The sequence below is a fragment of the Malaclemys terrapin genome, chromosome 2 (assembly GCF_027887155.1).
Source record: "Malaclemys terrapin pileata isolate rMalTer1 chromosome 2, rMalTer1.hap1, whole genome shotgun sequence".
Lineage (NCBI taxonomy): Eukaryota > Metazoa > Chordata > Testudines > Emydidae > Malaclemys > Malaclemys terrapin.
The window spans coordinates 219,219,122-219,241,707 of NC_071506.1; the positions used below are offsets into that span (position 1 = coordinate 219,219,122).

The following is a 22,586-nucleotide window of genomic DNA, read 5'->3' on the forward strand; positions in this document are numbered from 1 at the left end:
CAGCTCCCAACAAGTTCGAACTGAAAGAAATGGGAGCTGCAGGGGTCAGCAACTTTGAAAAACAGACTACTTATTGAAGGCCCTGATCCAGTGAAGCACAGACTTAACTTTAAGCATGTGAGTAGTTTCAGTGAAGTCACCCAAGTTTGAAAATGTTAGCCTACATATGTTTGTGAGAAGGCAGTTTTGTTTTAATATACTTTTCTGTTGCATTAATAGATGCAAATAGTATCTCATAAATGAATATAACTACTAGAGAGTACACTAAGAATGGGATTTTCAAAGCAACCAAGTTAAGTCCCATTGAATTTCACCAGGGTCTGGACAACAAACTCCCTTAGTCTCCTCTTGAAATCCTGGTCTCAAGCACCATAAGCAGTCTGCTACAAGACGAGTTTCAGATAAAATGAAACCAGCGATGGAATCAATAACTTCTGAAGTAGCGGAATGTAAGCACTGTAATACTTCTAGTTATTATGATGCACTAAATTAATGAATATAGAATTACTTTTAGCTTTAAAATATTTTTATGTACAGTATATTGGGCCAAATCCTCAACCCATTGAAATCAATGGCAAAATTTCCACTGACTTAAATGGGAGCTTGTTTTGGTTGTATATGAACACATTAAATTGGATATTTAACATCCATGCCATCTGAGACTGTGGGAGAAAAAATAAGCTCATTAACAGTTATGATTTGTTTTAAACCAAAGAACACCTTCCTCGGGGGTGGGGGTGCGGGAGTGTACGTACAGTTTAAGAATGAAGGACTCTTAGGTTTAGTAGTAAGAACTGATGGGTGAGAATCACATTCTCAGAGAGCAGGGGGGGAAATGAACTAACTATAATTTCTGTGTCCTTAATCTAAAGAAAATTCATGAGGTGCTTATTTGGTATATAAAATTAATCCTGCTTACTTAAAAGGATCTTAATAACTCACTTGTGGTTTCTCATTTGAATTATGAGGTCTGTGCCTTATGGAATAAATTCATACTCACAGATGCTTTTTATGTATTCTCTGGTTTTGTTTTTATTATAAAAATAAATCTTTGATTTTTCCAGTGCTCAGGTCTTGTCTTTTATAGATTTTTCTAAGTACTTACACTATTACTATATTAAGATGAGTCCATCAGTCCATTGTGAAACCTGAAGTGTTTCCTTTTATTTGCTGCTGACGTCCTATTCTGCACAATATTAGTAATCTCTTTCTATGCCAAAGCCAAACAGTGACAGTTGCAATAATGAATATTTTCTGCAGGCATTGGTATGAAAATAGCAAGCCAGCGTCACCAGAAACAATTCTTTCACGTTCGCACTTTGAATGAATTTCAGGCTTGATTTTAGGTTATATATTATTGAAATAGCTCTTAAAGGGTTGTCATAATACATTGTTAATAGATGCTGATTCGGTCTTCAAGCAATTGTCAATTAATATGACTGATTGCTGGTGTTTAAAATCCTTTATACGTTTAATGCAGCTCCCTGTATTGAGGGCACCAATTTGCATGCAGAGAGCAGAAACTTAATATATTCAAAGATCTGAATATTGGTTAACTTGGAAGAATGGTGGGAAGGGGATTTTAGTTTCCTCTTTTTAAACTGACTTGACAGATTTTAGTATGTTTCTACCTTAATCCTTTACAGACATTTCTAAAGTCTACATGAGTAAAGTTGTCTTTATAGCTTTAGACTTTGCATGACTTTTGACTGTGAACTAAAGTGTATTTTGAATAGTTTTCCCTTTTATTGGTTTTCACATTATTAATAAAACTGTATAAATGGAATGTATGTGGTTATAAGAGGGCAACTTATTGAAAGTGTATAAGTAAGATATATGGAGTGCACATTAGTGTTTGCTATCTGTCACATAACATGCTGGTGGCATTTAGCTTATTTAGTTAAATGTGTGTATAGGTTCTTGCTTTGAAGAATATATATTAAAAAGAACTCAAATAGAATAAGAATTGATAGTATTTCCTTTTTCACTTCAAGCTAATTACATGGTGAAATGCAAATAAAAAAACATATAGGAGGTCAGATATTCACACAGAGTTAAAACTAGATATTTCACTAGAAGGGTGGTGAAGCACTGGAATGGGTTACCTGGGGAGGTGGTGGAATCTCCATCCTTAGAGGTTTTTAAAGCCCTGCTTGACAAAGCCCTGGCTGGGATGATTTAGTAAGGGTTAGTCCTGCTTTGAACAGGGGGTTGGACTAGATGACCTCCTGAGGTCTCTTCCAACCTTAATCTTCTATGATTCTATGATTTATGCTTTTTATCATCCATTCCCTGAAGCATTTCCCATGTACAGAATATGCCTTAAGAAATGTTGTTATCTGTAAGTTTTGTTTTTTCTCCTACTATATCAGGGGTAGGCAACCTATGGCACATGTGCCAAAGGCGGCACGTGAGCTGATTTTCAGTGGTACTCACACTGCCTGGGTCCTGGCCACTGGTCCGGGGGGCTCTGCATTTTAATTTAATTTTAAATGAAGCTTCTTAAACATTTTAAAAACCTTATTTACTTTACATACAACAATAGTTTAGTTATATATTATAGACTTATAGAAAGAGACCTTCTAAAAACGTTAAAATGTATTACTGGCACGCGAAACCTTAAATTAGAGTGAATAAATGAAGACTCGGCACACCACTTCTGAAAGGTTGCCGACCCGTGTACTATATGATGTATCTGACTTTTAAACCAGTAAAAAGCATTGCCTAGTACTACTGTTTCACAGTTTTGGAATGAAGAAACTAAAGTTTTAAAGTAGTGGGAAGCATTGATAAGAATAGTTTTTAATTAGAATAATTTTGTTGCAGTAGTATTCAATAGAAAGAAAGACAACATCAACACTTGAAGGATGAACAGGCTGGTAAATATTCATCACCTATATCTCCCATAGATACCACCAAAATACAGCATATTATATAATTTCTAAGCACTCCTAAGAATCAGGATGTAATACAAATTCTCAAAAGAACTGCATCCTGTAACGTGTCTTACCTAGCGAGGTCACCTACATGAGTATCATTATTCAGTGGTGAAATTTAAAAAAAAAAGATGGCAGCTCTCATATCAGCCAAGTGTTAAGGCATGTAGCATAATACATTGTCCCGGTCTTGGTCTAAGCAGAACATTTTTTCCCTAGATGATATTGGGTTTGGGCATCAACTTTAATGTGCTTAAGGAGAAGTAAAATCCTGTGTCGTAGGATATGACACCAGCTACCTTGCTTAGCACTAATATTTTTAAGCAAGTTACCAAGGCTATTTCAAAAGAAAACTATGTATTTTAGACACCCATGCATTTCCCAAGAAAAATATGAACACGGTCTTCTTTGGATCTGTCCATATAATTGTGCTCTTGTAGGTGCTCTTTTCCAATCCCAGAAAAGCAGTACCATAATATGTCACAGATGGTTAGAGTATCCACTTTACAAACCCAAGAAGTTTTTATATTGATTTTCTGGAAATATTAACGAGAAAGCATGTATAGAGGAAATATATATATACACCCCATACATTGAGATCTCTGAGGCCAGTAGCACCTGTTTTACCTATGCAATAAGTGGCACCAAAAAAGGTTATGAATGGAGAGAATTGTGACATGAGAAGTTGCATGCTTCATTTTCTGCTCCTTTTTTTCACTCTCATCCTTTTTCTTTTGAACAGCTCATTTCTGAGTTTTCCCATTTAATATAAGAGGGAAGTCACCCCTCCACTTCTCTCCCTGCTTGTTATCCTTTGGAATTGATGTGCACATTGCAGTGTCCTTGGTTAAAATATGAGTCTGCAGGACGGGAGAATGAGCAGACACACACATATTTTTCCAAAAAATATCATAGTTACATTCACAGCTATAATATTAAGGTTTTAAATATTTTAAACACTTTAGAGTCAGAAAATGCAAAATGTAAGGGCTTAATCCTTACAACTGTGAAAACGGAGTATTGCTTACTGCCGGCCATAGTCCGATTGATGTCAATGTAACTACGCTCACTTAAAGAGAAAACAAAAAGCCTCCACTGGATAGTAAGGCTTCGCAGGATCTGTCTAAGTTTATATTAAACTTAACATGTCACAATGCACACATAAGACCCCATTTTGCTTCCTGATATATTTGTTCAGCTTCCATTTAAGTTCATTAGAGCTGTGATTGCATTACTGAGCACAAAATTGCACCCATTGTATATTAAAGTTCACAAGTAACAGGATAATTAGTCCAACAAAATGTGCCATATAAGCAATGTAAGTGCGATGAGGTGGCAACTAGAACCTTAACATTTGCATTTCTTGATATTTCAGCTTTTAAAAATGTAACCTTACTGTTACATGAATTGAGGATTGTTTAGTTAATTTCTCTTATGTAAGAAGGAAAGGAATGGGATTGAGAGCCTGATCTCAAGACTTTCGAAGTGAATGGGAGTCTTTCTGTTGACTTCATTGACATTCATGTATATGTGTACTTCAATAGTTGCATGAGCAGCATTAAAATAGCAACTACTTCTACAGTATGTAGGTCAATATGTAGTGATAAACATAGTTAGGGTTACCATACGTCCGGATTTTCTCGGACATGTCCGGCTTTTTGGGACTCAAATCCCCGTCCGGGGGGAAATCCCAAAAAGCCGAACATGTCTGGGAAAATCCGGCGGTGCTGGGCCGGGGGCTGGCCCGGGGCTGGGGGCCGGCGGTGCTGGGCCGCCGGGGGGTGCGCCGGGCCGCCGGGGGCCGGCGGTGCCGGGCCGCCGGGGGGTGCGCCGGGCCGCCGGGGGCCGGCGGTGCTGGGCCGCCAGGGGTGCGCCGGGCCACCGGGGGGGGGCGCCGGGCCGCCGGGGACCGGCGGTGCTGGGTGGCCGGGGGTGCTCGGCCGAGGGTCCGGGGGCCAGCATTGCTGGGTGGGCCGGGGGTGGTCGGCCGGGGGCCGGGCCCGGGGCTGGCACCCCAGGGCCCGAGCCGACCCAGGCTGGAAACGCTTGGGGGGGCCAGCCTGGGCCGCGCCTCCTCCCCCCACACGCCCTCCTTACCTGCTTCAGGCTTCCCGCGAATCAAATGTTCGCGGGAAGCAGGGGAGGGGGCGGAGACTTTGGGGAAGGGGCGGAGTTGGGGCGGGGGCGTGGGCAGGGCTGGGGGCAGGGGCGGGGCCCCGTGGAGTGTCCTCCTTTTGGAGGCACAAAATATGGTAACCCTAAACATAGTGAAATATATATTTACCCTGTTCCATAATTCCATAAATAGAGTAACATAGTAAAAACTTGCAAAACACTTTTCTTTAAAAAAAAAGTGCAATCCATTTTTATTTTTTTAACTTGATCTGAAAAGCTTCAACTTTTATAGTTGAGCCATTTTTTCCAGTTAACTTGAATGTGTGTAAAAACCTCCAAAACAAAGCTAGCACACACCACCACCACCACAAACATTTACAGCAGAAAAAAAGGTAACTTTCATCACCCTTTAATAGCACAAAAATGGGCAAAAAGATTTTATTCAAACATTCTAAAAATGTTCATCTTTACGTTTGAAAACAGAAACTATAATGGAGGTCTCAATGTAACCCTATAAAAGCATCCTGTATCCATATAAAAACAGAGATACTATGCTATGAGTAAGACTATTTTAGATTTATTTCTGGCCTGACTGAAACCAGAGCCTGCTTCTGAAATTTTTACAGCCTACTGACTAGACCTAAGGCGTTCAAATAACCTTGGAATACCCAGTTGGAATGCGATATACGTAACCAAAACTTTGCACCTTTCGGACCTTACCCATAATTAAACTAAAGGTATGCAAAAGAGCCAAAGAGCTTGTGTCATTGTTTACAAATATGGGAACGGCTCCTGAAATGGAACTACATGTAATATGCACTATGATATAATATACTGATGTGAGATTTCTAAAAATAGCTACAGCACTCGACCCAAGGTTTAAGAATCTGAAGTGCTGTCCAAAATCTGAGAAGGACGAGGTGTGGAGCATGCTTTTAGAAGTCTTAAAAAAGCAACACTCTGATGCAGAAACTACAGAACCCGAACCACCAAAAAAGAAAATCAACTTTCTGCGGGTGGCATCTGTCTCAGATGATGAAAATCAACATGCGTCAGTCTGCACTGCTTTGGATCATTATCAAGCAGAACCCAGCAGCAGCATGGATGCATGTCCTCTGGAATGGTGGTTGAAGCATGAAGGGACATATGAATCTTTAGTGCATCTGGCACGTAAATATTTTGCAATGCCAGTTACAACAGTGCCATGTGAATGCCTGTTCTCACTTTCAGGTGACATTGTAAACAAGAAGCAGGCAGCATTATCTCTTGCAAATTGTAACCAACCTTGTTTGTCTGAGTGATTGGCTGACCAATAAGTAGGACTGACTGGACTTGTAGGCTCTAAAGTTTTACATTGTTTTATTTTTAATGCAATTTTTTTGTACATAATTCTACATTTGTAAGTTCAACTTTCATGATAAAGAGATTGCACTACAGTACTTGTATGAGGTGAATTAAAAAATACATTTTTTTTTGTTTTTTACAGTGCAAATATTGGTAATAAAAATAAATATAAAGTGAGCACTGTACACTTTGTGTTCTGGGTTGTAATTGAAATTAATATATTTGAAAATGTAGTAAACATCCAAAATTATTTAAAATAAATGGTATTCTATTGTTGTTTAACAGTGCGATTAATTTTTGGTACTTAGCATTTTAAATTCTTACTTCTAATATGAAGTAAAATTTGAAAACATTAAGCCACGTTAACACAATGAATTAAAGAAGTAGAAGAAGGTAAGAAGAAAGGAGAAAGCTTTAAGACAAGAGGAGGCTATTTATTCTCTCCACTCCCTGTGCCTTCTCTGGGACTACGAGAGTGACTGCTCTCATTATACTGTATGATTATATCTCCTGCCTCTAAAGGCAAATTTTTGTTTCAACTCTAGTGTTCTTAAATTTGATTGTCTCCCTGCAAGGACAGGCGAGTTACACTTTAATCATGCTGAAACTATAAGAATAAAAATCCAAAAAGGAGAAAGGAGAGAAGATTAATAAATTCATAGAGATTACAGATGAAAATGACCGTCAAGTCCACTACATTGCTAATGCACGAGTGTCCCATACAATACATCTTTGTTCAGTCTAGTTTTAAAAATCCCAAGAGATAATGCCTGTCCCTTGCAAAACTAACCCCCTGGCTCAATGTCCTTACTGAGGACATTTTCTTGAAGTGTAGTCTGTTTCATTCCATGACACATGTTAATACATCCTCCAGGGGTGAAAGTAACATAAAAGTCTTACCGGTACAGGGGCCTGTTCTGGGCCCCCAGAAGGGGCAGGACCTCAGGTGGAAAGGTCAGGGCTGGTGATCAGCCTCCCGCAGCCAGCCCTTCTGCACTGGCCAGCCTGTGCCACCCAGGGCTCCGGTTGCAGCTGCAGTAGTTGCGGCGGCGGCTGGGAGCCTCGGGCCCTTTTAAATCGCTGGGCCCCAGGGCAGCTGCTCCTTTTGCCCCACACCCACCCCCTCGGTAGCCCTCGGAGTGGCAAAAGGGGCAGCAACATTAGCGCTTTAATGTCGGCTGTGTACGGGCCCGTACCGGCGGCCACTTCTTACCGGTATGCCATACTGGCCCACTTTCACCACTGACATCCTCACACCATCCTTAACCATTCCTCCCTTGTGTTTGTGTTTCTGTTGTTAAAATACTCACTGATCATTATCATTCAATTAGTTTTTGTGTTGCCAAGGTTTTTTTTACATGTTTTCTCATAAATCAGTCTCTTTACCCCCGTAATCATATATATATTTTTGCTCTTCTTTAAATTCACTATGATTTGTTGATGCATTTCTGGTGTGTGAGGGACCTTAAACTAAACACAGTATTTTAAGCACAGTTGCACCATGGATATATCTGGCCAGATTCTGCCATCCTTACTCATGCTGGATAGTACCTTTATTCCAGGAGTAGTCTCAATGAAGTCAAAAGGACTTCTAATGGAGGAAGGTGCTACCCAAAATGAGTAAATATGGCTAAGTCTGACTATTGGGCTCCAATTCAGCAACCATGCCTCTTCAGGAAAGCACTTAAGCACAAACTTAATTTTAAGCACACATTTGAGTTCTACTGATGTTAAGCACATACTGATGTGTTTTTCTGATTCAAGGCCATGGAGAGGAACTAGCCTCTTCCTGTTCCATGATCTGTTATGCAATCTACAAATGGCATTGCCTTGTTTTGCCACCATATTTTACTTCAATGTCATTTCTTATTTGCGGTCCAGCTTGATCCTTAGGTCTTATATATTATAATAACAAGTTTGTTACCAAAGTTATACAGTATTTCATGGCTAGGATGTAATTCGAGGGCTTTTTTTTATAGCAACAGTAGGATGTAATCGGGTTATATTTTAAAACCGTAAAATCACAGTCACAAAATAACTATTTCAGAATGTAAATAAAAAATCCCACCTTTTACAGTATTTTAACCCTTAGGACTGCAAATGGACTAAAGTAAACTGTGTTCTGATTGGCTGAGCTATCTCTAATGTCACAATTCTACCATCTCACTTGCTATAATAATTTGTAAATCAAAGTCTAGGTTTTGTAAACATTATCTGCCACCTTTTACTCCTGCAATTGTTTCAGTAACACTCAGAATCTTATTGTAAAAAATAAATATACAGGAGGTTGTATGGACACTTTGTATATGATTTTAATAAATACATTTTTTCTTGTGATAGTCTTCAAAAATATACAACTAAAGGAAAAATATAAATCCACACATCTCTGCATTCTGATGCCATCACAAAATACTATAATTGAGTTTTATTTCATTATTATAATGATGTCTACAGAATATATGTTGATTGTATCTTTAATTTTAGTTTATTGTATTTGTAATTTAGGGAAAGGAGTCTCTAGGTGAGGATAGGTGCTTCTTTATATGGGAAATTTCTAAATAATTAAAAATATAGGTGTCACGTTGTGTATGATAGTTATACACACATTTTTTCTAAACAAATTGAGTGTGTTTCTACAGCTCTCTGAAAAATATAAAGCCCTGTAAGTAATGATTGTTATTAATCTATTATCTTTGGCTAAGATCAAGAGTAATATCAATTTAATGTTTTGTCTTTATCTGACTCATTTCAGAACCACACATTTTTAAAAATAGTACAGAACATTAAAAGATTAAAAATCAGATAATACATAGCAGTTATGGCACTTTATCAAGCTCAAAGGACTGTGTACAAATATTAACTGCCTAATTTACTAATCAATGATATGACCTCTTTTAAGGGATTATCCTGCATTTGTAAAGGAATGGTGTCAATGGTATAATATGTCTTTTCGGTTTAAGAAATCCGTATGTCGTAAGTGTTTATATTATACAGGGGCACAGTATGTGTGGTGTTTCAATATAGCACTGTATTTTGCAAATGTATTCTAGTAATAAGAAAAAGGTCAAATTCAGTTGATTATCAGTAGTCAAAGTTTTGCCAAAATATTACGCGTCTCTTTGTAGCTGCAATCTTAACATGCCCAGTGAAAAAGGTCAATACGTTTATTTTGTTTCCATCTCGTCCTTATTTTGACTGCAGACCTTACCACAGGGACACCAGCAATATCAACACCAACAGTGGAAATTCGGAAAAGCAGTGTTCTGACAACTGAGATCACCTCTAAAGTGGAAAAAATCCCCACCACAGCCACTAGCAGCAACACGTGCCCTTCCGTGGAGACTGAGGAAGAAAAGGCAAAAAGGCTGCTTTACTGTTCACTATGCAAGGTTGCTGTCAACTCCACCTCGCAGCTGGAGGCGCACAACAGTGGTGAGATGTAGCAATTTCTTTTCTGTCTCAAGAGCTCTGCAATTATCTTCCTCTGAATAGATTAGATCTCTTGCAGCAGGGGACAAAGAGGTGGCAGAAAACTTGCAATTACATGGAATTCATTAACTATTAAAGAATAAAAATGTCAAGCAAAGAGTCTTTCATAAGGGGAAAAAAGGAAGTCTAGTGCCTGCAAGTTACCAGTTTTCTTAAATTTCACTTTTCGTTGCTTCCAAACATTATGGTGCTAAGTAACAGTTTATACTCTGTTACTCTGACTGCCAGAAGTTGGAACTGGACGACAGGGCATGGATCACTTGATAATTGCCCATTTCTGTTCATTCCCTCTGAAGCATCTAGCACTTGCCACTGTCAGAAGACAGGATACTGGGTTAGCTGGACCATTGGTCTGATACAGTATGGCTGTTCTTACCTTTTGGTGCTCAGAATTTGCATACTTTCATTTATGTCAAATAGCAAAGAGAATAGTTTGGTATAAAATATAACAAGTTATTCTGAAATAGAGGACATCAGCCAGTCAAAATACAAAGCTCAGAGATCAAATTTCTTGCTGAACAATAATTTTTGGGAACCATACAGAATAAAAAAATAATCCCTGCACTAATTGGCTGATGATGGCTACTGCTTGGCAACTAGTGACTGTCTTTCCCCTAGATGTAACACTTTCTTGCCACTGGTGTTAGTAGTGTTGGAGAGCCCTGGTGTAGACAGGCCATCATCTGTTGGTAGCATGTTAAACACCATTTCGATTCGACTTGTTGTGAGCAGGATTAAGGATTCTGGTGTCAGCAGCCAGCATCTTGTCTATAATAGAACTCCCAACATGGCTAGCCCCAGTTTTGAAAACATTCCTTAATGTAGACAAGGCTGGAAAAATAAGACCTTAAGAGATAGCCAAGAACAGAAAGAATAGACTTGAAGAAGAGAGAGAAAGCTAAACTTAAAACCTGAAATATAACATAGTGATAGAGATTACTCAGTGTTGACCTATGAGATTATCTAACGTCTCATGAGTGATCTTAATCTTGCTATAAGTAGAATGACACTGTAGGGGTATAGTATTGACCGGTGTGTATTTCATACTAGTTTGGAAGACACAGGTGGGCAAGTAGGTAAACATAATAATGGGGTTATTAGGCTAAAGGCCTTATTGTATTAGTTTGAGAAATCCAAAAGAGATAACCTTGACATGGAGCAATGTTCATTTAAACTGAAAAGAACATGCTAATTTATTATTTCTGATGGTGAAAAGAAGTTTGAGTAGTTTTAAATATTATGGGCCAGATCTTTAACTAGTTTGATTTGGTATGGCTCCATTGAAGTCAATGTAATCATATCAATTCAACATCAGATCAAGATCCAGCCTTGTGTGTTTATCGCAATAGAAAGTCAAAAAATCTTCAACATTTAGGTTACTGGTCTGCTAAAGTATATGTGTGTGTGTATTAATTTTGAATAAAGATTGTAACACCATTATTCACATTGAATAGTGGCTTAAATCATGAGTGGCCGCATTAAAATCAATTATGTAAGGTATTATTTAACATGAGTAAAGATATAACAATCATACCCTTTATTATTGATTTTTGTCTATTTTTTTTTGTTAGTAACAAATGTGAGCAATGTCCATATTTCTTTTATGTTTTGGTTTCTGTCGCAGGCCCTTAAGATCCTTAGATTTCTGCCTGGAGCTTGTGCTCTGTCTGAGTTATTTGTTTTTTTGGAAGCTCCAGGATTTGGGAACTGATTATTTAATTGCAGATTCAAGTTTCTGGTACTTAAAAAGTACTGTTTATCATCCTCATCACAGAAGCTTACAAATCACTTGCAACAACATCTTTAATAGCTAAATCTCTCTTCCTTTTCAACTACAGTTCATGTCTTATTAGCAGCAGGCGTTAATGAAAGAAGTCACACCTTTTTAACTTCACCTCAGGACATCCTGAGCATGCCATTACTTATTGGTGGTGGCTGCTTGTTCCTGTTCTGTTGCCTAGATAGGTGGATTTAATAATTAAATTCCAGATAATTATATATTAAATGTGAAATATTGTTACTCTATTATCCTACTGATATAGGCAATGTGGACATGTTTCAAAGATAACACATTGGACTGAGATTTTATAGATAGATAGATAGATAATATGTATTTAAAAGTTGAAATAATAAAATGCAATCAACTTGCCCAAAATATCTCTTTCCTATTTGGAATCTCTCCAGGGACTAAGCACAAAACTATGTTGGAAGCTCGGAATGGAAGTGGAACTATTAAAGCCTTTCCCCGGGCAGGCGTCAAAGGCAAGGGACCTGTTAATAAAGGAAACACAGGCCTACAAAACAAAACATTTCACTGTGAAATTTGCGATGTGCACGTAAACTCTGAGACACAACTTAAACAGGTACTTAAACAGCATGGACAACACTGAATCCTTGACTCTGCCTTGTTTTCATAAGGGTGGAGTACCTGCGCATTTAGCATGTGTCAGTGTGATGAGAATTCACATCTAAATGGAGCTTGCTGCTTTTGCCCTTTGCACTTGGGCTTGTGTTCTGTGTGTTTGTTTTCGGTATGATTTTCCATCAGATAAAGTACAATTCCTCAAAAACTGCTGATTATATATATTTCTAAATGGTTATAGAATCTTTCTCTAAACGACAATGTTACAAGTGTCCTTAGACTACCATTATTGTCATGGCTTAATAAACCCTGTCATTTTGTGTGCTGTGTGATATTTATATTCACGAGGATGTAGGTGTGTGTGGAGAGAGTCTTTTTATAGAACGTTGAAAAACCTCCTTAGCAGTGTGGGTTGTTTTTATCAGTGTTCCTCTGCAGCCAATAAGCCTCACCTCTAAATTGCAACTACACTAAGTTAGAGTCAATCATTCTCTCTCAGATGAACAAAGCCATTGTTCTGGAAAACACTTAGTTACTTTATGTGCCTTTTGGAATTGAAAACTTGTTAAGAAAAGTATGGAGATAAATACTCTGATGGACTACATTTGTACCTGTCTTACGCTTTCAGGGGGAAAAAAAGGTTCCTTTCCTTGTTTATCTTACTTGCTATATCTCTTTTCAGAAAAAAAAAATAGAGAGAGAAAAAAAAACAATTCTTAGCATCTAATGCACCATAAAATCTGTACAGGAAATTACAGTATATTCTAATAGTTTTTATGTATAGGCTCTGCATTGATATGGTTTTATTTTTAATTTACTGTCACTCAGCAGTCTGTGTGGCAGTCTTTCAGGTGAAATCTTGAAAGCTCCCGTCTGTCCTACATGGACATTAAAAGTCTCATGGCACTTCGTTTTTCAGTAGGGGATGCTCCTGGGTTCTCCCATCTCTGCTGCAGGGGCGGCTCTATGTATTTTGCCCTCGCAAGCACAGCAGTCAGGCGGCTGTTGGCGGCGTGCCTGCGGGAGGTCCAATGGTCCCGTGGCCGCCGAATTGCCGCTGAAGCTGCGGGACCAGTGGACCTCCCGCAGGCATGCCGCCTAAGGAAGCCTGACTGCCGCCCTCACGGCGACCGGCAGGCCGCCCTCCGCAGCTTGCCGCCCCAGGCATGCGCTTGGTGCCTGGAGCCGCCCCTGCTCTGCTGTGCAGCAGTTGGCTGCATTTCACAGATGCTTTAAGGTGCGATTTTTCAAAAAGGCCTAACTTTGCTCCCATGAAGTCAGCAGTGCTAAAACTCCCATTTGACTTCAATCAGAGCAGAGCAAGACCATGGCTGAGCATTTTGGAAAATGTCGCCCAAATACATGAAGCACTAAACGCTCCTTCAAGTTGAAATACATCTAAATGGTTATTAATTATTGCTTTATTTTATTTTAATTAGTCAAATTAATACTATTGTGGAGAGCAATAGTCTTCAGGACTGGAGTATGCCTGTTGAAAGGCAGGAGTTGAAGTGAACTATTAATAATGTGATACTGATTGAAAGAAGGTAATTTTTGTAATATCCCTTTTTTAACAGCACATAAGTAGTAGAAGGCACAAAGATCGAGCTGCTGGGAAACCCCCTAAACCTAAATATAGTCCTTACAACAAACTCCAAAAGGGAGCACATCCGCTTGGGGTAAGCAAACGATTTTCTCTTCCATGATGTCCTACCGAGAAGAATTTTCAGAAAACATCACTGGGAAAAATGTGCAAAAGTTGAATGACAGAGTGGGTTCCAGAGTGTGTGCATGCTGCGGGATATTGCACAGAATCTAGGTTTGATCACATTCCTAAATCTGTTGCTTACATCCCTTGGGGCAGCTCAAATGCATCCTAGAAGTGAGGAATGTCAGTTCTGAGTAATTGATGGAAGTGGGAAGTAGGAAGTGATAGCTCACTGTACAACTGAAGACAATTGGAGTCTTTCTGTTAACTTCAATGGACATTGGACTAAGCCCCATAAGCACCCTTTTTGGAGTGGTACTGTAGATGATCTCAGAACAGGGTTCCATTATAAAGGTCGTTAGAAAGAAAGACGATCCAAAGGGGTAGAAAGAATGATAAGGGCTGTAAAGATCCTACCTGCACCTTCCACAGTGAATGCCCAAGAGGTTAATGCTCAGATTACTGGACAGGATCCACCATAAAACACACAACATTTTGATTTTATTTTATTTTATTCCAATTTTGTATTTATTAAAAGTACCTAGATAAAATTAAACATAGTCAAAAATCTATCGTTTTATCTTGTGCAATTTCAAGCCAGGGCTGGTCACATTCCCCTCCCATGGGAGAAACTATTTCAGGCCCAGATCTTGTTAACTTCAAAGACTTGGGCCAAAGGAAAAATAATGTATATTTGCATTTAATAAAACCCTCCTAGTGTCTTGCATTAGTAATAAATACTCTAGCTCCCTGTAGCTCCCTGGTGGGATAGTGGAGTGTAACATAGCATCCATCTACCAGATGATCTACCTGGGAATTCTTCATATAGCATTGCTAATGCAATACAATTTTTCACTGAGATTCATTATTCTAGTATTTGATGGAGGCTCTTAATAAATCCCTGGTGCTGTACGTACCAGCCACTTGTTCGTGAGCTGCAGTGTACAAGGATCAGGGCTCTGTTGTGCTAGGTGCTCTACAGATGAGTAACAAAGAACACAATCCCACCTCAAGAGCTCACAATCTACATGCCAGACAGGAGCCAAAAGCTGGATGTAAGAGGCAAATGAACTGTGGTGGGAGGATGAGGTAGTAGTAAACAAGCACAAGTTAGCAGAGAAGCAGAAGTGCTATAACTTACTCGGGATAAGGTTAAAATAGGGGTTTTTTTGAGGGGTGGTGGGCTGTTTTAGTTTTGTTTTCTTTCTGCAAAATAACATGGACAATGCTGTTATTTGGAATTCAAACAGAATAGACAAAAAGCCAAAAATACACTGATCTTCCTTTGATTATAAATGTTTTTGGTAAGATCTAAAGCTGATTAACTTTCTTTTCTCAACATTTTAGTTTTTTGAGCCATTTAGTTGCTCTGCCTCAGTTTACGCACCTGTAAAATGGGACCAGTAATACTTAGCTATTTCACAGAGATGCCCTGCATGTTAATTAGTATTTGTAGAGCACTTTGAAAATGTATAGTGCTATATACTGTATGCACTAAGCACTACTGCTATTTAATCTCTCTTGGAAATAGAACCATGAGCACTTCAACAAATGAATTGAAAGCCTATATAGTTTCAATAGAATACTAGCTCTTAAACTTTTCAAAGAATCAGAGCACCATGCTGCGCCTTCTACATCAACAGTATCCTAAGGGGATTTTTTTCCTCTTTTCCCAGTGGCAGAAATACACCAGAGTCACTAACAGCTTTGCTACATTCATAGGATCATAGAATTTAGAGATGGGGAAAGACCTATTACAGTTCTGTAACTCATCTTGTTCAACATTCTACCAATGTAGTATTGTTCCCTAATGTATATTTTTCTAATGCTTGCCCAGTGTAGTTTTAAATGTCTCATACAAAGGGGCTTCACCACTTCCCTTGAGATACTATTACACAGTTTAATAGGTCTCACTGTTAGTCAGTTCCAGACTACATTGGGACTCACTCTGTCCCTCTCCAAACTGATGGGTCCTGCACATAAAAAGCTAATATGACAAAAATTCCAAGTTGTTGTGATTCATTTTCTCGCTTTTCAAATCCATTTTATTATATAATAAAAAAGCTCCCATATCAAAATGATTTTTCTGATGAATTTATTCTAAATAAAGATTTTTAAAAAACCCTATTTAAATATAAATAGAAAATGGGGAAAAATAAAATCATAGAAAGGGAAGTAGAGAGTTTGCACCAAGACCTGCTAAAGGGTGTGACATTGGGTGTTTCAATGACCAAGTCGAAGACCTGGGGGTAGATTTTCATAGACACAAGGGGGGAGTTAAGTGTCCAACACCCAAAACATCTCAATGGGGTTAGGTGCCTAACTTGCCTTTGTGCCTTTGAAAATTTCCCCCAAAATTCTTCAGCAAACTTGAAGTCAGCAGGTAGGGCAGCAGATACAAGACCTGTGAGCTGATAGCTGGTAGATAAAAACTGAACTTTTGGATGGTGGATAACTTTGATGGACTGCACAGGTGAAATTCACTGTTGATTTATGGGACAATCCTCCTGAATCCAAAGGGGCAAGCTGGGACAGTGTGGTGTTATTTGAACACACACACACACACACACACACACACACACACACACACACACACAGAGTCTATTGGCTGGGGTGAAATTGGCCCTATCCAATAAGTGAGAAATGTTCATATTTATTCCGTGGTGTACAATTTACTGAGAGAGAGAGTTGCAGCCCAGGGACACAAGGCTTGATCCAAAGTCGACTGAAGTCAACAGGAGTCTTCCACTGGCTTTGGAGGTGGCCCATATTCTCATCTCAGGTTGTAGTCTCTCATATTGGGATAGTTTATGCACGTATCAAACATCAGTGCTAATACACTAAAATGAGATCTACCCCAAAGTGTATTTTTAATTATACTCAGATATAGATAAGCATTTTATACACATTGTGTGTGTTTGAAAGATGTAAATGGAGAGTTGCATGGTGCTGATGCTTTAAAAGCTGGTTAAAGAAAAAGCTGCAGTGCTTATCTACAATACTACATCACAGCTCACTAAATAGTGATCGCATAAAGATGTACATCAAAAATGAATTTTCAAAACCAAGTTTTTAAGATATCTGCCACTTTTCATTGTCTCCATAACTGAGAACAGCATCTCACTGAGAAATGCTATTTTACTGATTCCTACCAGTAGGAGATCCAGTCAGATGATGTAGAATAGGGAACAGGGAATGCATCTCTCGTTTGAATGCATGGCAAATCAGGAGACATTCATAGCTGTTGTTAGGTAAAATTTGTTTATATTTTTCAGGGACAGGTGCTAATAAACAGTGGTTCACTGATTATCTTTTTTTTTTTAATAGAATTTACCTAGCAACAATCAAGAAAGTACCTGCTTTGTAATGCATTCAAATGGGATGTGTTTTCACTAAATTCTAGTCTGCAACATCAGACTATCCAGATGGCTGCTTCCTCACTGATTGTCAGTTCTTTCTTATTCAATTTTTCCAGGGCAACTGCAACTCCCCTTAAATTTTGTGCAAGTTGAGTTTGCCCAGCCCCTGTCAGGACTCACTAAAATGTTGATTTGAAATTACATATCAAATTATAGGTTTCCACGTTAAGATGTGAAACCAAAACCAAAATAATGTTGGGTTTCAGTAGCCTCTACCAAAACAACGTGGACGTGCTCCTTCCTAATTGGAGTGTGTGATCTAGCAGCTCTTTCGTTACACAGATGCAGCTCACTTTTAGTGCCAGAAACTAATACCACTCCTCTCTGTCTATATTTTTCATATATAATCTAAGAAGAGTAACCTGTCACGTGGCTAATATGAACAAATTCTGCTTTCTCTGTTTGTTTTTTTCTTTTCCTCACAGGTAAAATTAGTATTTTCAAAGGAACCTCCAAAGCCAATGGCTCCACGAATCTTACCAAACCCACTAGCAGCTGCAGCAGCAGCTGCTGCTGTGGCTGTGAATTCCCCTTTCAGTCTTCGATCAGCCCCAGCAGCTACCCTATTCCAGACTACAGCACTTCCTCCAGCACTCCTACGACCAGCTCCTGGGCCTATACGGACCACCCATACTCCTGTGCTGTTTGCTCCTTACTGAACTCCAAACAGGAATCAATTGTACTGCAATAATTTTTCAAAACAAAAACAAACAAAAAGAAGCAAATCAAGAACATGGAACTATGCAGTGTTTATTTATAGTTTAAAGTATATATGAAGAGCCAGGACTTTTGATAGAGAATTGATCAAATTGTAAAAGAGGGAAGGGGCAGTATTTTCTCCAAATGAGAGCATTCCTCTTGAATATTGACCGTTTTAGAAGCGATCTCCAGCATTGACTCACAGTGATATACAGAACTTGTGAAGCCTTTTTGACTGTGCTTTTTGGCACATATTTCCCTGAAATGTCTTTCCTGCTTTATGAAACAACTTACAAATTTGTCTAAAGGGCATTAACTGGTTCCAATGTACATAAAATACTTTATTCTGTAGATTAAAAGAAGAAGAAGAAAAAAGAAACACTGTGAATAGTAGTACCCTTACTGATCCTCCTGCCAAATCAGCAGTTACTGGGTATTTTCTGAACAAAAGTAGCTACAATAGATGTCTTGTACAACAATAGTATTGTGTCTCTATCTATGCCACTAGGTTTATAACTGAGTTGCAAAAGGTAAAATGAACAAATTATCTCACTTTGTTAAATAGGCAAAATGACAATGATAATGTGGTGTTCCTAGTTAGAAAACTTTCTTTTCCTCACCTAATAGAAAACGTTAAAGTACAGAGACATACAGTAGATCTATGGTTAAGACAAAATAAGAAATAAAGAACATTTAGTGCAAAAATTCCATATGCTGTACACTAAATAGGCACATTTCTATCTAAATGAAAAATATGTGTGCAGTGTATATATCCAAAAGAGCTAATACTTACAGGATGGAACTAACATGAAAGGCATAAAGGTGGACAGCAAAAATATTCTGTTTTCATGAGTCACAGAGAAGTATAACTTCATTAGTGGTAGAACAAAGTGATGTCAAGAGTGGGTTACTCATGGTCATACCTAGCAAATGAAAACCAACTGTGAAAAACTGGCCCCATTGATGACAACAGGAGATTTGCCATTGACTTCAGAGGAGCCAGGATTTCACCCCAAGATTAGGACATATTCTTTTTATATCATACCAGTGGGACTGTCTGTATTAAGTAGAGGTCAAAACTTGTTTGTTATAGGTATGGTAATAGAAATGAATTTGTTCTATGATTTTATTTCCTACTGATGTGATATAAAAAAAAATATATATATACATATATAATCTAAGCAGCAACACACAATATACATATTATGAGATAATTGCACATCATGGGTTTGGAGCAAATACCACTTTTAGGATCCTAATGGACCCTACATTCTGTAGCTGATCTTTGCTTCTTTGCAAGGTTTTAAAGCCTTATATATTCACTATGAGGCTTAAAGGGGTTGATAGTGTCCCTATAAAATAGGATTCATCAGGGGTATATATAGATATATTGTATATATGTTAGAGTAAGAGAAATAACTTATAAACAGAAAAATCTACTATATAAAGTAATTATATAACCATTCAGTTTCATATGTGGATCATTAAATAGTAACAAAGAGCAGAGAAAAAATGTGGCATGTCTTGAATCTCTGATACGTGCTACCTGCTTTTCCCCATAGGGTTCTGAAAAATATCTATTAAGATTATGGAGTGGGCTGCTGAGTCTGATTCAGCCACTCGGATGTGTAGCTACCGTACTTTTAAGACAAAGAAAAAAATTGAAACCATAATTTAAGTTCAGGTGTGTGTGGGGGGGATAGTTTAAAAGATTTTATAACAATGCTTTTAATATAAAATAATGGCCATGTGGTCGCTACCTAAAAGTGCTTGGGGTTAACATTAGCAGTTTGGGAGATGTACAAGATGGGAATATGCAGCACCCTGGACTTTCAGGTTATTAGTGGGCCTTCCATACACATTTTTTAAAGCTTATCTGCATATAATTTTTTTTTTTACAAAAATAAATAAAAGAGAGAAAGAAAAGGTGTTCCATGGATGGCTGCGTCCAAAGAATTCCAAAGAGGTGTGTTTATTTCTCTGTAAGGATTAATTAAAATAAGCTCTGTATTAATCATGTCTATGATTTGGTCCAGTTTATCTGCAAAAGTTTGTGCCTTGAAATCAAATTGGTTGATAGTAATCACCTTAATCAGATATAGGACACAAACTAGATACTGTGGTGATTTCAGGACTACTTAATTACATGAATTTCTTTGGCCCAAGATATTCATAAATAGGAGAGAAGAGTTAAGTTCCTAACATCATATTCAGGCACCTAAATAGGTGGGATGATTTTAAAAAGTGCTCGGCACCCAGCGGCACCCAACAAGGTTACAAATGGGCCCATTTCTAAAGCGTTGGGCCTGACACTCAGAGTATTCGCAAGTCAGTCCTCTTGTTTGGGTGTATAAATATAGTTTTAGGAGCCTAACTTTGATCTCTTCTTTTTAAAATCTTGGCTTGGGTCTTTAGAATATTCAGCCTATGTTCTGTGTGCAGTAGCTGTGATGTCATCAACATGTGTGCATATCCCTTATTGAAGAGGACAGTGGTTTTCAATCTATGCTCAATGACACCATTTGTCAGCAGAGTCTTTCCTACTGGTCCACAAATTGAAACATTTGAGAATCAAGAGGAGGACTGGAGTGTTGGGACGAAAGATGAAATAATATGTAGAATGGAAAAGTAGGAGAACCACTAACCTATTTTATAGTCTTGTGCATGGCCTACTGGTAGGGGGGCACATACTGTACATCCTGCCACGCTATCACAATGCCATTAAAATCAACAGACCCATCTTTGTGAACATGTTGTGGCCTGTGGCATGTATGGAGGCACAGTACTAAGGGGAGAATTAATAAAAGTTTTGCTAGAAATAAACAGCGTCATTCCAACTATTTCCACTTGCAACTTCACTTTCTGTTTCTTGGACCTTTTTTGTCACAGTGCTCTATGGAACAATTTTTGGTCACACAAGCCTCTTTTAAATTTCAGCTGTACACAACAATCTCAAACGTTTTTATGTCTCTTACTCACTACCTAATAAAGGATAAAGCCTGAATGTTAGAATGTATAGTGGATTTTCTGTGCCTTGCTGTCCCCCTATCTGTTGAGCAGCACCTGTTTGTCAGGAATAGATCAGCATCCATTGGGATCCAATCTCTCTGCTAAACAGCTGTTTGCTTAATATTTTAATAAATAAATGTGAAAACTACTAGCAGAGCAATCTGCTTGGTGAATGGTGAGTCCAATCCATGTGCATGACCACAGCATTTGGAATTGGAACTGTCATACTTAAGCCACCTTATACACACTTGTGTCAATATGCCCATGGCAGCAAGAATAGTAAAAGAAAAAAATGTCTTTTCTTATTTCATTTTAACTAAATATAAATAACACTACAGGACTAGACAGAAGCCTAAAGCCCATGGAAATGCGTCTCTTCACCCAAGATATGAATAAGTCATTGGGCTGACAGAATGAAATCATGGTTGCTGGGGAAAGGGCTGTGTATGTATTCAGACAAGCTGATATGTTCAATGATGTTTTCTCAGATTCCATACTAAGCTTTAAAAAATGATTGTTCTGGTCTGACCAGAAGTCATGATGTTATATTTATGGAAGGGGTTTTGTTTTGTTTTTTTACAAACTATCTTTTCTTATAAACCCTATAATTTTCCAGGCATTTGTGCCTTCAGACATTTGGTCTGAAGATTCATCATTGTTCTGAAAAGAGAGGTTAGCTACTTTCCTGAGAGCTAGTGTAGACTTTAGGCTCTGCAAGGCCAGTAAGCAAATGGTGTATTTACAGAAACTTCATGTGAACTGGAAAAGATGAACAATGGCACGGATGTGGCAAGGAGTATTTATTTTTAAAGTATACATCTTAATTATTTCAAAACAGTTGATCTACATTCTATACCTAGAATAATTAAATCTGTCATTTTAGAAGGCCAAACCACAAAACAGGCTGCACAATTGTAAAGACATACAGTCTTTTCAAATGCTGAAGGCACAGAGCCAATGTGTGTAATTTTTATTGTCTCTCACTCATTCATATATTGATCTCCAGTATAAAAGGTCATTCTCTACCTTGATGGTTTTGCCTGTCTGTTGCACTTAAGTGACCAATGGGATTGCAGATCCTTGGCATGCCATTCCATAAAAGATGAAGCCACCTGTTAATATCTTATTCTTCCTCTGCCTTCTGTTCCCCAAACAGTAGACCTCTTTTTGAGTTTCCTTCGGAAATTTCTACCTCGAAAGAATTGGGGTAAAATTTTCAAAAGCACTTAAGTGACTTCAGAGCCTGTCTCATTTTCAAAAGTGACTTAAACACGTAGGACCAGATTTTTAAAGGTCTTGCCTTTCAATGAGACTTAAGCTGGTAAGTGTCTAAGTCACTTTTCAAACTGTGACTAAGTCACTTAGGTGCCTTTGAAAATGTTACCCCATGGCACCTACGTATTTGCACCTTGTGTCCCAGGCAGTATTTGCTCATCAGCAAGTCCCATTACTTTGTTGACAGTGAATCATGGAAATCTCTGATTTAAGTTTTGGCCCACAGTTGA

At 38.3% G+C, this 22,586-nt stretch overlaps 1 protein-coding gene across 3 annotated transcripts in view; it reads left to right on the top strand.

Moving 5' to 3' along the window:
* Positions 1–21,076, top strand: part of ZNF385D (zinc finger protein 385D) — a 358,005-nt gene extending 336,929 nt beyond the window's left edge. For all 3 annotated transcript variants that reach the window (XM_054019980.1, XM_054019979.1, XM_054019981.1), the window contains exons 5-8: positions 9,597–9,827; positions 12,069–12,247; positions 13,824–13,925; positions 17,799–21,076. In XM_054019980.1, the coding sequence (XP_053875955.1) occupies positions 9,597–9,827; positions 12,069–12,247; positions 13,824–13,925; positions 17,799–18,032 (746 nt within the window). In that variant the 3' untranslated portion in view covers positions 18,033–21,076. The remainder of the gene's footprint in view (positions 1–9,596; positions 9,828–12,068; positions 12,248–13,823; positions 13,926–17,798) is intronic.
* The last annotated feature ends 1,510 nt before the right edge of the window (positions 21,077–22,586 follow it).